The sequence below is a fragment of the Macaca nemestrina genome, chromosome 1 (genome assembly GCF_043159975.1).
Source record: "Macaca nemestrina isolate mMacNem1 chromosome 1, mMacNem.hap1, whole genome shotgun sequence".
Taxonomy (NCBI): Eukaryota; Metazoa; Chordata; class Mammalia; order Primates; family Cercopithecidae; genus Macaca; species Macaca nemestrina.
The window spans coordinates 83318889-83335970 of NC_092125.1; the positions used below are offsets into that span (position 1 = coordinate 83318889).

The 17082-nt window shown below is 38.7% G+C and overlaps 1 protein-coding gene across 13 annotated transcripts in view; it reads left to right on the plus strand.

Annotated features, from left to right (window-relative positions):
* LOC105478882 (dynein axonemal heavy chain 14) overlaps positions 1-17082 on the plus strand; it is a 524402-nt gene that overhangs the window by 217448 nt on the left and 289872 nt on the right. For 12 of the 13 annotated variants that reach the window (XR_011614730.1, XR_011614739.1, XR_011614743.1 and 9 more), the window contains 4 exons: positions 862-1007; positions 12003-12071; positions 12701-12887; positions 13764-13840. Coding sequence is in view for 10 of the 13 variants with exons in the window: in XM_071081203.1 (XP_070937304.1) it covers positions 862-1007; positions 12003-12071; positions 12701-12887; positions 13764-13840 (479 nt within the window). In the remaining 3 variants the exon portion in view is untranslated. Of the gene's footprint in view, positions 1-861; positions 1008-5893; positions 6028-12002; positions 12072-12700; positions 12888-13763; positions 13841-17082 lie in introns of those variants that run through there. The other variant, XM_071081255.1, reaches the window with a different exon arrangement.

Genomic DNA, 17082 nt, shown 5'->3' on the forward strand with positions numbered 1-17082 from the left:
TTAAATTAAGACAAGATCTGATTCCTGCTGCTCAGTGGAAGGAACCATCTTCTATATCCTTCTCGGTATGAGGCTCTCTCTTACTCGTTCCCATTCCCACTTCCTTTCCTCTTTGCCATACCTAGCATTAGAGTTCAGGCATCCCTCAACTTGCATTCAGCCCACAGAAGTTAGACCTGTCAATATTTTTGTGTGTTTTGTTGCTTTGTTTTAGTTGCTAACATTTACAAACCAGTAGATTTCAATCCCAGACTTTCAGCCTCTCACAGAGCACTGGGTGCACCTGGTCAGCCTGGGCCTGCACTCTGGCAAGTGGCAGAAGCCCAGCAGCAGCTGCGTGCTTTAGCTGGGCCCCCTGCAGTCTTGCCTTATCTGGGCCTGTGGTTCAGTGTTTTGCATTGCCCACCAGCTGCCTGCCACTAAGCCATAAAGCATCTTTGCCTGATCCAGAAAAGGCAGCCCCAGATTCACACACTTTACACCCATCTGCCAGAAAGTTGTTCTGAAGACTCTGCCCCAGGGTGCAGCTCTGTGAGGGAAATGGCTGTCCAGGGGAGGGGTCTGGTGCATCTCTGTACAATCCGTAAGAAGCTGTGGCCCTGTCTTCACGGTCCCTGTGAGCATCAGAGTTTGCTCTGCTGAGTGTTTGGGCTTTTAGAAGGGAAAAGCAGAGTAGTTGACTTGTCTAGCATCTAAGCAGCTGCTGCTTTCAACCCTATAAAAATGCCTAGAAGGGGCAAACGCAAAAGGCCTTTACTTGGTTTGGATAGCATGGGGAGAACATGTACAAATTAACATCTCAGTAAATTTTCTCACCATTATAATAATTTTACTAATCAATCTTTTTTTTTTTTTTTAAAGATAGTGAGAAAATTCTTCTTTGGACTAGTTCAGTCAGGAGCTTGGAGTTGTTTCGATGAATTCAATCTAATTGATTTGGAAGTTCTCTCTGTCATTGCTTCACAGATCCTAACAATTAAGGCTGCAAAAGACAACTATTCTGCCAGGTACTTGTTGAATGTGTTTATGCCTTTTGAATTGAAATCTGATGCACACTTACTGTTTAGTTAATTATTGTTAAATATTTTTCCCCAATAAGTGTTTAGGTCTTTCAGGGGTGTGTGTGTGTGTGTGTGTGTTTTAAAGCACACATCAAAGGGAATGGCAGTTATCTTGAATGTTTCCATTACTTGGCAAATAATGTGAATATATTTATAACTCTAATTTTCAGGCCAACGTAGAGGTATCCAAATTCTTGCCCAAGCTTTGGAACAGTCTACTGAGCTACCAGGACACTGATGCAACTATATTTTAATTATTTTTTCAGCTTAAATTCTCATATTATCTTTTTATCTTAGAATATTGCATTTGAAGAACCCAAACAAATGCTGCTTTTTTTAATTTCCACATTTTTTAAACCTTTATTTTAAGTTCAGGGCCACATGTGCAGATTTGTTATATAGGTAAACTGGTATCATGGGGATTTGTTATACAGATTATTTCATCACCCAGGTATGAACTAGTACCCACTAGTAAAGTTTTCTGATTGTCTCCCTCCTCCTACCTTCCACCCTCCAGTGGCCCCAGTATCAGTTGTTGCTCACTGTAAGTCCATGTGTTCTCATCACTTAGCTCCCACATACAAGTGAGAACATGAGGTATTTGGTTTTCTCCTCCTGCATTAATTTGCTTTTGATAATGGCCTCCAGTTCCATCCATGTTCCTGCAAAGGACATGATCTCATTCTTTTTTATGGCTGCATAGTATTCCATGGTATATATATACCACATTTTCTTTATCCAGTCTACCATGGATGGGCATTTGTGTTGAATCCATGTCTTTGCTATTGTGAATAATGCTGCAATGAACATACTCGGGCATGTGTCATTATGATGGAACAATTTGTATTCCTTTGGGTATATAGCCAGTAATGGGATTGCTGGGTCAAATGGTAGTTCTGTTTTTAGGTCTTTGAGGAATCGCGCCACTGTCTCTCACAATAATTGAACTAATTTATACTCTCACCAACAGTGTATAAGTGTTCCTTTTTCTCCACAACCTTGCGAGCACCTGTTATTTTTTGACATTTTAGTGATAGCCATTCTGACTCGTGTGAGATGTTGTCTCATTTTGGTTTTGGTTTGCTTTTCTCTAATGATCAGTGACATTGAGCTTTTTTTTTTTTTTTTTTTTTTTTTGACGGAGTCTCACTCTGTTGCCCAGGCTGGAGTGCAATGGCACAATCTCAACTCACTGCAGCATCTGCCTCCCGGGTTCAAGCAATTCTCCTGCCTCAGCCTCCTGAGTAGCTGGGATTATAGGCATGCGCCACCATGCCTGGCTAATTTTTGTATTTTTAGTAGAGATGGGGTTTCACCACGTTGGTCAGGCTGGTCTCAAACTCCTGACCTTGTGATCCACCCTCCTTGGCCTCCCAAAGTGCTGGGATTACAGGTGTGAGCCACTGCACCCAGCCTGAGCTTTCTTTTCGTATGTTTGTTGCCTGCATATATGTCTTCTTTTGAAAAGTCTCCCTTCATGTCCTTTGCCCACTTTTTAATAGAGTTGTTTGTTTTTTGCTTGTAAATTAGTTAAAGTTGCTTATAGATTCTAGATATTAGGCCTTTGTCAGATGCATAGTTTGCAAAAATTTTCTTCCATTCTATGGGTTGTCTGTTTACTCTGTTGATAGTTTCTTTTGCTTTGCAGAAGCTCCTTAGTTTAACTGGATCCCATTTGTCAATCTTTGCTTTTGTTGCAATTGCTTTTGTCAATTGAAAGAGTTCATCATGAAATCTTTGCCTGTTCCTATGTCCAAAATGGTACTGCCTAGGTTGTCTTCCAGGGTTTTTATAGTTTTGGGTTTTACATTTAAGTCTTTAATCCATCTTGAGTTGATTTTTGTATATGGTGAAAGGAAGGGGCCCAGTTTCAATCTTCTGCATCATTTGTTGAATAGGGAGTCTTTTCTCCATTGCTTTTGTCATGTTTGTCAAAGATCAGATGGTTGTATGTGTGCAGCCTTATTTTGGGGCTCTCAACTCTGTTCCATTGGTCTATGTGCCTGTTTTTTGTACCAGTACCATGCTGTTTTGGTAACTGTAGCCTTGTAATATAGTTTGAAGTTGGGTAATGTGATGCTTCCAGCCTTATTCTTTTTGGTTAGGATTGCCTTGGCTTTTCAGACTCATTTTGGTTTCATATGAATTGTAAAATAGTTTTTTCTAATTCTATGAATTAAAATGTCATTGGTAGTTTGATTGGAATAGCATTGAATCTATAAATTACACCGGACAGTATGGTCATTTTAGCAATATTGATTCTTCTTGTCCATAAGAATGGAATGTTTTTCCATTTTCCATTTGATCAGTGTTTTGTAGTTTTCCTTGGAAGAGATATTTCACCTCCCTGGTTAGCTGTATTCCTACGTATTTTATTGTTTTTGTGGCAACAGTGAATGGGATTGTGTTCCTGATTTGGTTCTTGGCATGGCTGTTGTTGGTGTGTAGGAATGCTAGTGATTTTTGTGCATTGATTTTGTATCCTGAGACTTCACTGAAAGAAGCTTTTGGGCCATGATGATGGGTTTTTCTAGATATAGGATCATGGCATCTGCAAACAGGGATAGCTTGACTTCCTGTCTTCCTATTTGGATGCCCTTTCTTTCTCTTGCTCAATTGCTGTGGCCAGGACTTCCAAGACTATGTTGAATAGGAGTGGTGAGAGAGGGCATACTTGTCTTGTGTCAGTTTTCAAGGGAAATGCTTCCAGTTTTTGCCCATTCAGTATGGTGTTGGCTGTGAGTTTGTCATAAATGACTCATTATTGATGTTGGCTATGAGTTTGTCATAAATGACTCATTATTTTGAGGTATGTTCCTTCAATACCTAGTTTATTGAGAGTTTTTAACATGAAGCATGTTGGATTATATCAAAAGCCTTTTCTGCATCTATTGAGATTATCATGTGGTTTTTTTGTCTTTAGTTTTGTTTATGTAATGAATATATTTATTGATTTGCATATATTGAACCAACCTTGCACCCCAGGCATAAAGCCTAGTTAATAGTGGTGGATAAGCTTTTTGATATGCTGCTGGATTCGATTTGCCAGTATTTTGTTGAAGATTCTTTCATTGGTGTTCATGAAGGATATTGGCCTGAAGTTTTTTGTTGTTGTTGTGTCTTTGCCAGGTTTTAGTGTTAGGGTGATGCTGTTCCCATAGAATGAGTTACAGAGGAGTCCCTCCTCCTCGATTTTTTAGAATATTTTCAGTAGGAATGGTACCAGTCAGCTCTTCTTTGTATATCTGATAGAATTTGGCTGTGAATGTGTTCGGTCCTAGGCTTTTTTTGGTTGGTAGGCTATTTATTACTGATTACATTTTGGAGTTCATTATTGGTCTGTTCAGGGCTTCAACTTCTTTCTGGTTCAGCCTTGGGAGAGTATGTATGTTTAGGAACATATCCATTTCTTCCAGATTTTCTAGTTTGTGTGCCTAGAGGTATTCCTAATATTAGCTGATGGTTATTTGTATTTGTTTCCACATACATTTTTTTTTTTTAAGGCAGACGTCTCACTCTGTTGCCCAAGCTGGAGTCCAGTGGCATGATCTCGGCTTACTGCAACCTCTGCCTCCCAGGTTCAAACAATTCTTATGCTGGTATTACAGGTGGCACCACCATGCCTGGCTAATTTTTGTATTTTTAGTAGAGGTGGGGTTTTACCATGTTGGCCAGGCTGGTCTCGAACTCTTGACCTCAGTGTGATCTACCCACTTCGGCCTCCCGAAGTGCTGGAATTACAGGCATGAGCCACCATGCCCAGCGAGATAAAAAGCAAAGTGGGTATACTGGCCACACACCTGAAGAGCCCTCTTGTCTTATTACTCTGAATTAATGTGCTTTTATTGAAAAGCTCTGTAATAACAGTATTTGTTAGTAATGCTAATGTTCAGTAATAAAAGCAAAAAATTTTTCTCTTTAGGTAATTTTAGTACTCATATGATTTATGAACATATAAAATTGTATTATAATCTAATATTTCTAATACAAGCTAATGGATACTAACTTGTGGCTTTTCTCTCATGGATTTTGTTCAAACTGTTAAAGCTAGTATTACAGGACTCATAAACCTGTGGATACAGTTGCGGGGGGGCAGTCACAGTAACATTTCACAGACTCTTTGCTACACCTCAGCCTCTGCAAAGTTTTCCCCATTTATGTCCAGTGAGTTCCCCTATGTTTTGTCCCAATTTTTTTCCTGTTTTGACCACCCTCTTTGGTATCAGCTGTCCAAGAAATCACTATAGGATTTCTCCTATTGTCTCTACCACTGGTGCTGATTGTAGGACACTGATGTTCATGCCAAGCATTCTATCTCATAGTGGTCCCAGAGTTTTTAAACAGGCTAGGGACACTTGGGAGACAGGCTGTGTTCCATGCTGAAGCAGGATGTCTGTGCTGTGCCCCATTCTGTGTTCTACTATATCTTCCAGGCAGAGCTCTTTTCTTCCCCAAGAGTCTCCCCAGGTTCCTTTTACTATGTAAGTCAACTCATTCAGCTAGGTATTTTCCAGCCTCAGGTCCCAGAAACATCTTTGGACATGATCAAATACATCTGAATCCCAGCAGGGGTGACAATTTTGGCTCAGCATGAGCCTCCTATTTCTTCTTTTTTCTCTCACCATTGTTTTTTCCAGTGTGCTCTGTTTGCATTTAAATGTAACACAGCCTTAATAAAGTTTCCAAACTCACTTATAGTTTTAACATACTTTGGGGGGACGGAGCAAGATGGCCGAATAGGAACAGCTCCAGTCTCCAACTCCCAGCGCGAGCGACACAGAAGACCGGTGATTTCTGCATTTTCAACTGAGGTACTGGGTTCATCTCACTAGGGAGTGCCGGACAATCGGTGCTGGTCAGCTGCTGCAGCCCGACCAGCGAGAGCTGAAGCAGGACGAGGCATCGCCTCACCTGGGAAGCGCAAGGGGGAAGGGAATCCCTTTTCCTAGCCAGGGGAACTGAGACACACAACACCTGGAAAATCGGGTAACTCCCACCCCAATACTGCGCTTTAAGCAAACGGGCACACCAGGAGATTGTATCCCACACCTGGCCGGGAGGGTCCCATGCCCACGGAGCCTCCCTCATTGCTAGCACAGCAGTCTGAGATCTAACCGCAAGGCAGCAGTGAGGCTGGGGGAGGGGCGCCTGCTATTGCTGAGGCTTAAGTAGGTAAACAAAGCCCCTGGGAAGCTCAAACTGGGTGGAGCTCACAGCAGCTCAAGGAAACCTGCCTGTCTCTGTAGACTCCACCTCTGGGGACAGGGCACAACTAAACAACAACAAAAGCAGCAGAAACCTCTGCAGACACAAACGACTCTGACAGCTTTGAAGAATCTCCCAACACAGAGGTTGAGATCTGAGAAGGGACAGACTGCCTGCTCAAGTGGGTCCCTGACCCCTGAGTAGCCTAACTGGGAGACATCCCCCACTAGGGGCAGACCGACACCCCACACCTCACAGGGTGGAGTACACCCCTGAGAGGAAGCTTCCAAAGCAAGAATCAGACAGGTACACTCGCTGCTCAGCAATATTCTATCTTCTGCAGCCCCTGCTGCTGATACCCAGGCAAACAGGGTCTGGAGTGGACCTCAAGCAATCTCCAACAGACCTACAGCTGAGGGTCCTGACTGTTAGAAGGAAAACTATCAAACAGGAAGGACACCTACACCAAAACCCCATCAGTACGTCACCATCATCAAAGACCAGAGGCAGATAAAACCACAGGGATGGGAAAAAAGCAGAGCAGAAAAGCTGGAAATTCAAAAAATAAGAGCACATCTCCCCCGGCAAAGGGGCGCAGCTCATCGCCAGTAACAGATCAAAGCTGGACGGAGAATGACTTTGACGAGATGAGAGAAGAAGGCCTCAGTCCATCAAACTTCTCAGAGCTAAAGGAGGAATTACGTACCCAGCACAAAGAAACTAAAAATCTTGAAAAAAAAGTGGAAGAATTGATGGCTAGAGTAATTAATGCAGAGAAGGTCATAAACGAAATGAAAGACATGAAAACCATGACACGAGAAATACGTGACAAATGCACAAGCTTCAGTAACCGACTCGATCAACTGGAAGAAAGAGTATCAGCGATTGAGGATCAAATGAACGAAATGAAGCAAGAAGAGAAACCAAAAGAAAAAAGAAGAAAAAGAAATGAACAAAGCCTGCAAGAAGTATGGGATTATGTAAAAAGACCAAATCTATGTCTGATTGGGGTGGCTGAAAGTGAGGGGGAAAATGGAACCAAGTTGGAAAACACTCTTCAGGATATCATCCAGGAGAACTTCCCCAACCTAGTAGGGCAGGCCAACATTCAAATCCAGGAAATACAGAGAACGCCACAAAGATACTCCTCGAGAAGAGCAACTCCAAGACACATAATTGCCAGATTCACCAAAGTTGAAATGAAGGAAAAAATGTTAAGGGCAGCCAGAGAGAAAGGTAGGGTTACCCACAAAGGGAAGCCCATCAGACTAACAGCAGATCTCTTGGCAGAAAGTCTACAAGCCAGAAGAGAGTGGAGGCCAATATTCAACATTCTTAAAGAAAAGAATTTTAAACCCAGAATTTCATATCCAGCCAAAGTAAGTTTCATAAGTGAAGGAGAAATAAAATCCTTTACAGATAAGCAAATGCTTAGAGATTTTGTCACCACTAGGCCTGCCTTACAAGAGACCCTGAAGGAAGCACTCAGCATGGAAAGGAACAACTGGTACCAGCCATTGCAAAAACATGCCAAAATGTAAAGACCATCGAGGCTAGGAAGAAACTGCATCAACTAACGAGCAAAATAACCAGTTAATATCATAATGGCAGGATCAAGTTCACACATAACAATATTAACCTTAAATGTAAATGGACTAAATGCTCCAATTAAAAGACACAGACTGGCAAACTGGATAAAGAGTCAAGACCCATCAGTCAGCTGTATTCAGGAGACCCATCTCACACGCAGAGACATACATAGGCTCAAAATAAAGGGATGGAGGAAGATTTACCAAGCAAATGGAGAACAAAAAAAAGCAGGGGTTGCAATACTAGTCTCTGATAAAATAGACTTTAAACCATCAAAGATCAAAAGAGACAAAGAAGGCCATTACATAATGGTAAAGGGATCAATTCAACAGGAAGAGCTAACTATCCTAAATATATATGCCCCCAATACAGGAGCACCCAGATTCATAAAGCAAGTCCTTAGAGACTTACAAAGAGACTTAGACTCCCATACAATAATAATGGGAGACTTCAACACTCCACTGTCAACATTAGACAGATCAACGAGACAGAAAGTTAACAAGGATATCCAGGAATTGAACTCATCTCTGCAGCAAGCAGACCTAATAGACATCTATAGAACTCTCCACCCCAAATCAACAGAATATACATTCTTCTCAGCACCACATCGTACTTATTCCAAAATTGACCACATAATTGGAAGTAAAGCACTCCTCAGCAAATATACAAGAACAGAAATGGTAACAAACTGTCTCTCAGACCACAGTGCAATCAAACTAGAACTCAGGACTAAGAAACTCAATCAAAACCGCTCAACTACATGGAAACTGAACAACCTGCTCCTGAATGACTACTTGGTACATAACGAAATGAAGGCAGAAATAAAGATGTTCTTTGAAACCAATGAGAACAAAGGTACAACATACCAGAATCTCTGGGACACATTTAAAGCAGTGTGCAGAGGGAAATTTATAGCACTAAATGCCCACAAGAGAAAGCAGGAAAGATCTAAAACTGACACTCTAACATCACAATTAAAAGAACTAGAGAAGCAAGAGCAAACACATTCAAAAGCTAGCAGAAGGCAAGAAATAACTAAGATCAGAGCAGAACTGAAGGAGATAGAGACACAAAAAACCCTCCAAAAAATCAATGAATCCAGGAGTTGGTTTTTTGAAAATATCAACAAAATTGACAGACCGCTAGCAAGACCAATAAAGAAGAAAAGAGAGAAGAATCAAATAGACGCAATAAAAAATGATGAAGGGGATATCACCACCGACCCCACAGAAATACAAACTACCATCAGAGAATACTATAAACACCTCTACGCAAATAAACTAGAAAATCTAGAAGAAATGGATAATTTCCTGGACACTTACACTCTTCCAAGACTAAACCAGGAAGAAGTTGAATCCCTGAATAAACCAATAGCAGGCTCTGAAATTGAGGCAATAATTAATAGCCTACCAACCAAAAAAAGTCCAGGACCAGATTGATTCACAGCCGAATTCTACCAGAGGTACAAGGAGGAGTTGGTACCATTCCTTCTGAAACTATTCCAATCAATAGAAAAAGAGGGAATCCTCCCTAACTCATTTTATGAGGCCAACATCATCCTGATACCAAAGCCTGGAAGAGACACAACAAAAAAAGAGAATTTTAGACCAATATCCCTGATGAACATCGATGCAAAAATCCTCAATAAAATACTGGCAAACCGGATTCAGCAGCACATGAAAAAGCTTATCCACCATGATCAAGTGGGCTTCATCCCTGGGATGCAAGGCTGCTTCAACATATGCAAATCAATAAACATAATCCAGCATATAAACAGAACCAAAGACAAGAACCACATGGTTATCTCAATAGATGCAGAAAAGGCTTTTGACAAAATTCAACAGCCCTTCATGCTAAAAACTCTCAATAAATTCGGTATTGTTGGAATGTACCTCAAAATCGTAAGAGCTATTTATGACAAACCCACAGCCAATATCATACTGAATGGGCAAAAACTGGAAAAATTCCCTTTGAAAACTGGCACAAGACAGGGATGCCCTCTCTCACCACTCCTATTCAACATAGTGTTGGAAGTTCTGGCTAGGGCAATCAGGCAAGAGAAAGAAATCAAGAGTATTCAGTTAGGAAAAGAAGAAGTCAAATTGTCCCTGTTTGCAGATGACATGATTGTATATTTAGAAAACCCCATCGTCTCAGCCCAAAATCTCCTTAAGCTGATAAGCAACTTCAGCAAAGTCTCAGGATACAAAATTAATGTGCAAAAATCACAAGCATTTGTCTACACCAATAACAGACAAACAGAGAGCCAAATCATAAATGAACTTCCATTCACAATTGCTTCAAAGAGAATAAAATACCTAGGAATCCAACTTACAAGGGATGTAAAGGACCTCTTCAAGGAGAACTATAAGCCACTGCTCAGTGAAATAAAAGAGGACACAAACAAATGGAAGAACATACCATGCTCATGGATAGGAAGAATCAATATCGTGAAAATGGCCATACTGCCCAAGGTAATTTATAGATTCAATGCCATCCCCATCAAGCTACCAACGAGTTTCTTCACAGAATTGGAAAAAACTGCTTTAAAGTTCATATGGAACCAAAAAAGAGCCCGCATCTCCAAGACAATCAATCCTAAGTCAAAAGAACAAAGCTGGAGGCATCACGCTACCTGACTTCAAACTATACTACAAAGCTACAGTAACCAAAACAGCATGGTACTGGTACCAAAACAGAGATATAGACCAATGGAACAGAACAGAGTCCTCAGAAATAATACCACACATCTACAGCCATCTGATCTTTGACAAACCTGACAAAAACAAGAAATGGGGAAAGGATTCCCTATTTAATAAATGGTGCTGGGAAAATGGCTAGCCATAAGTAGAAAGCTGAAACTGGATCCTTTCCTTACTCCTTACACGAAAATTAATTCAAGATGGATTAGAGACTTAAATGTTAGACCTAATACCATAAAAATCCTAGAAGAAAACCTAGGTAGTAGCATTCAGGACATAGGCATGGGCAAAGACTTCATGTCTAAAACACCAAAAGCAACGGCAGCAAAAGTCAAAATTGACAAATGGGATCTCATTAAACTAAAGAGCCTCTGCACAGCAAAAGAAACTACCATCAGAGTGAACATGCAACCTACAGAATGGGAGAAAATTTTTGCAATCTACTCACCTGACAAAGGGCTAATATCCAGAACCTACAAAGAACTCAAACAAATTTACAAGAAAAAAACAAACAATCCCATCAAAAAGTGGGCAAAGGATATGAACAGACATTTCTCAAAAGAAGACATTAATACAGCCAACAGACATAAAAAAATGCTCATCATCACTGGCCATCAGGGAAATGCAAATCAAAACCACAATGAGATACCATCTCACACCAGTTAGAATGGCGATCATTAAAAAGTCAGGAAACAACAGGTGCTGGAGAGGATGTGGAGGAATAGGAACACTTTTACACTGTTGGTGGGATTGTAAACTAGTTCAACCATTATGGAAAACAGTATGGCGATTCCTCAAGGATCTAGAACTAGATGTACCATATGACCCAGCCATCCCATTACTGGGGATATACCCAAAGGATTATAAATCATGCTGCTATAAAGACACATGCACACGTATGTTTATTGCGGCACTATTCACAATAGCAAAGACTTGGAATCAACCCAAATGTCCATCAGTGACAGACTGGATTAAGAAAATGTGGCACATATACACCATGGAATACTATGCAGCCATAAAAAAGGATGAGTTTGTGTCCTTTGTAGGGACATGGATGCAGCTGGAAACCATCATTCTCAGCAAACTATCGCAAGAACAGAAAACCAAACACCGCATGTTCTCACTCATAGGTGGGAACTGAACAACCAGATCACTTGGACTCAGGAAGGGGAACATCACACACCGGGGCCTATCATGGGGAGGGGGAAGGCGGGAGGGATTGCATTGGGAGTTATACCTGATGAAAATGACGAGTTGATGGGTGCTGACGAGTTGATGGGTGCAGCACAGCAACATGGCACAAGTATACATATGTAACAAACCTGCACGTTATGCACATGTACCCTAGAACTTAAAGTAGAATAATAATAATAAATTAATTAAAAAAAACATACTTTGGACTAGAGAAAACAGTGCTAGTGATGAATACTATAATGTCTTTTAGATTTGTACTGGAAGGAAAAGAAATTCGTATCAATATGTCTTGTGCAGTATTTATCACCATGAATCCCAGGTGAGTATCATTGAATATAGTGGGAACAGACACAGACAAAAATCATTTTCTTAAATCTTATCTACAGATGGAGTTGCTTGACATTTGCATCTGTCCATGCATCTGCCTCCATCATCCTCTGAACACTTCCATTCCCCACACCATTTATGAACAGCTGTACTCTGCACCTGTTCATATGGATAAGGATAATCTCACATTCATTAAGCTACTGATGAAGACATATTTTTACTTCATGAATACCCAGAGAGAAAGGAAAAAGGGTCAGCAGTTTTTCACAAAGACACAGGCAGAAAAACTGATGAGAGTGGCAGGAGGAATAAGACAATAGTGGTTGCAGGGAGTGGAGGTTGGGCAGATTCAGTAAATATCTGATTGAATGCTGTAATAGTCCAGAGAATCAGAGGGAACTAATATGAGGTAAATTGTGGGCGGAGGAACAGGAAGAAAATATGATAAACCAAGAAGCTCTGTAAGATGAAAGGTTACAATAAAAACTATCTTATAAACTAATTTTCAGATAAAGGTCACATAGAACACCAATATGATTATTTTGGGGAAAAGTATGTGATTCCTTACTTGAAAAATTGAAAAGTGGTGTTTTTATTGTTTGTTTTTCTTTTCCTCTTCAGATACAAAGGTGGAGTAGAGCTCCCAGATAACTTAAAATCTCTGTTTCGCCCAGTGGCAATGATGGTGCCCCATTATCAAATGATTGCTGAAATAATATTGTTTTCATTTGGTTTCAAATCTGCAAAGTCACTCTCTGAAAAGTTAACTAAACTTTATGAATTAGCATGCAAACAGCTCTCACAACAGGTAAATAGCTACTTTTCTCAAAATATTTAAAGGTGATTATATAAAAATAACTTTAAGTAATACTTTTCTGGTATTGGTCCAGGGATGACCTGGGACTATACCAAAGAAGGGAGCTAGAATTCCTATCAACACATCAAAATAATGGAACTAGAATTTCCATCAACATGTAAAGTCCATGTATGAGCTTCATATAAGGCAAACTGTAAAATCATTCAAGATTCTAAGTCTTTCCTCCAAGATCCGGAAAGAGTAATTGAGCATTTGTTATTTTTAAATTACGGACTATTTTTTTCCATACAAGGAAGTTAATATCTAGAGCAATTATTCTCAAACTTTATTCTATACCAGAATCATTTGGAGGATTTGTTAAAACACAAAATGCTGGGCCTTACTCCTGAGTTTCTAATTCTGTACATCTGGTGTGGGGTTCAAGAATTTGTATTTCAGACAAGTTCTAAACTGTTCCTGATGCTGCTGATCTAGGTTCTACACTTTGACAATTATTGTTCTAGCATATGCCAGAGTATTTGTTGCTAATGCAAAATGGTTTGGACAGCTAACCACATTTTCTCCAAAAGTCCTCCTCTTTTAATTTTCTTTCAATTTATCTCATTCTAGTTCAAAGAAAACTTAATTCAGATACTGATATTTCTTAACACCTTTAATATTTGTTAGTCTTTAAGAGTGAGACTTTAGGAGCATCACTCTGGGAGATAAATGAGAGCATTAGCAGTATAACCAAGGGTTTTTTGGATTCATATCACTGTTTCCCTGCATAGCATAGATTACCTGTAATTTACCTATATACTGTATGCATTTGTTTTCACATTTTTTCTTTAGAAACTTTAATAATTCAAATATTTTAATGTTTGATAGGATCATTATAATTTTGGCTTGAGATCTCTGAAGATAGTTTTAATAATGGCTGGAACGAAGAAACGGGAGTTTAAATGGTCAGTTGAATTTTGAATTGTTAGGTCAAAGGGCAGTTATATATGGCTGGGAAAATAATTTGTAGAATTACAGGTGATGATGCCAAGTTAAAACAAGGAGCCCCCTAGACTGTCATAGTAAAGTAAGGCAGAGATTATTTAAGAATATGAAGGAAGAGTAAGAAAAAATGCACAAAATCAGAGTACTTTTTCCCAATAGAGAGCCTATTCTTTAAAAAAAAAAAAAAAAGTGTTTTACATAATAAAAGATACACTAGAACAAAAGACCTCATTTAGAAGAACAATAACTCAATGAGAAATGTAAAGCCTATATGAATATACCTATGTGACAAATGTGTAAAACCCAAATGAGGAAAACTTTAAAACAGGATTGAAAAAAATGAAAATGTATTTAAATGAAATAATATACCACATTAATAAAATCATAACATCTTAAAGGACTTAACATCATAATGATTTAAATACTCTAAACATTAATTTACAAATGGAAATGCAATCTCAGTAAAATATTAAAAGGATATTTAGTTTGTTAATTTGCTTGTTTTTAGGCAAGCTGGTCCTAAAGTTCACATGGAAAAATGAGACTAGCTAGAAAAATATTAAAAAGCAAGAGCAATGAAGGGGAGATATCCCTTTATGTATTAAGACATATAACAAAGCTTCAATAATTAAAACACTGTGGTACTGGCTCATGAGTAGAAAAGCAAACCATTGGAACAGTATAGAAGGTCCAAAAATAGAACTATTATGCTTTGGGCATTTATTATATCATAAATCCATGGGGAAGAATAGACTTTTTAATGAATGCTTTTGGGAAAACTAAACAGCCATCAGGATAAAGATCAAGTTGGAACCATTGTCCACATCATTTACTAGGATAAACTCTAAAAGGATAAAATAATTTAAATGTAAAAAATTTAAATGTATTTGAAGAAACAAATGTCCTTTGTTCTTGGAGTATGGAAGATCTTTAAAACTAAGACTCTAAATCTAGAATCCACAACAGAAAAGATTTATAAATGGTCAAAAGTACGTTTTTTGAAGTCAAAAGACAATTGATAAACTAGTGAAAAAATTGTAACTCATATTACACATAGCTTATCCTCTTAATATATGAAGATTTTCTAAACATTTGGGGAAAAAATCAATAGGAAAATGGGCAAAGGACATCAACAGATAGTTCTTGGAAAAAGAAATATAAAAGTGCCTTAAGTATATGAAAGTACACTCAACCCCACTCATAATGAAAGAATGCAAATTAAAATGACACTGAAATTCTGTTTTTCCCTTAACAGATGGGCAAAAATACAAAGTTGGGCAAAACCTTGGTGAAACTATAGGGAAGCGGACATGCTTTTTCCTTTCTGGGTAGAAAGGGACAAGATATACCTTTTCATATTGGTATGATTGGGGCTATATTCTTGTACTGCCTATTTAAAATGAAATAAAAAGATAAATATGTTGCAAAAGGATATATCAACATGTTAACTATTTCCCTTTTAAAACATAATAATATGGATTGCTTACAGATACATACACATACAATAAAAAAAAGAGAGCAAAGGATAGGGGATAAAGCTGTAATAATTTATTTCTTAAAAATAAAAGAACTGAGGCATATACTGCAAAATGGCCTGTATAATATTGATGGCATGTAAATAGGTGTCTGTTGTTAAATGTTTTATGATTTTTTAATAAAGATAAATAGCACTCATATATGAAACTCAAGTATAGCTCCCTGATGTCCTCAAGTCCTCTGGATTTTATAGTCCTATAGTCACCTAGTTCTTTACATAAGTATTCCAGTGAAAGTAGTACTGCTCTCCATTCAAAGCACTTGATTGTCTTCAAATGACAGGAAATCTAAAGTTCTCATGGGCACCCTTCAATTAGAGTTTCCATTTCCAGTATACAGGAAACTGTCTCCTGCCACTGAAAGCAGCTCCCTTCTCTCTAGTCTGTGCTGCCCTAAATGTGACAGCTCCATTTCTTTGATTCCTTTAAAGCACCACAGAAGCCATGTGATTGTATGAAGATGACTATATTTTAAGAGGGTTGATGAATTTTTTGTTATCAGAGTAAAGCACAGTGAACAACCAAAAAAATAATATTAGACAATTTTACTTTTTGAAAGTTTCTTCACCCTTCTTGACACCAAAATAATAAGTATTGTTCTTACCTGTTTCCTCTTCCCTTCCCTGTCCCTTCCTTTCCTTCTGTCCCACCCTATTCTTCCTAAGGCCTCTGACCATATTTCTTAGCCACCCAAGAATACTACAAATTTGTCTCATTTCCCTAGCATAGTAATTCATCCCTCCCTTTTATTTCTACTTTTTCTTTCTAGATCATGTTGGAAGAACTTAATGTTAATTCTCAAATATACTTTCAGGGTATTTAAATTAAAACAGAAAGCAGTGTATTAATATCCTTGGGCTGCCTTATAAAATTATGACAAAGTTGTGTCTTAAAATAACAGAAAAGTATTTCCTCACAAGACCTGCGGCCAGAAGTCTGACATCCAGGTTGTGGGTAGGGCTGCTTTCTCTCCAGAGACTCTTGGGCAGATTCCATTTCTTGCCTCTTCCAGCTTCTGGTGGTTGCCTGCATTTCCCGGCTTATGACCACAGCACTCTAATCTGTTATTGTTCCTTCAAATTACAGGAAACCTAACGTTTTAAATAGTCACTAAAGTTACATAACCTTAGCTCTAGTCAATCAGTGTATGGCAGTTACTTGGACACAGTGACTCAAAGGTAAACACATCGTCACATCACCCACTCCTCTGTGTGTCCCTGCATCTCTTTGTCTCTTGTTAGGATACGTGTGATTTTATTTACATCTGGATACTCTAGGATAAGCTCCTCTTAAAATTCTCTATCACCTCTTTTGCCATATTAAATAATATTCAGATTCTGGGGATTAAAAAGTGAATGTGCCTTTGTAGGGGGCATTTTTTTTCTTTTAAGGGAAAGAAGCAGTTTTCTCCCTCTTTCCTTTAAAATAATTTTCCAAATCTTTTTGTTTAGAAAACAAACTAATTATACAACAGCTTAAGTCCAAGACCCTTGTGGTAGGAAAGATTTTCTTGGCAACATCTAGAGAATTAACATCTCTTCAAGTATCCACTTAAAAGATTTATGGTCCTTACCACAATGTTGGGCCACAAAGTGGGTCTCAACTAATTCCAAAAAAGTGGTATCATGAAGACAATCATAATGGGTGCAACAAAGTTACATTAGGTA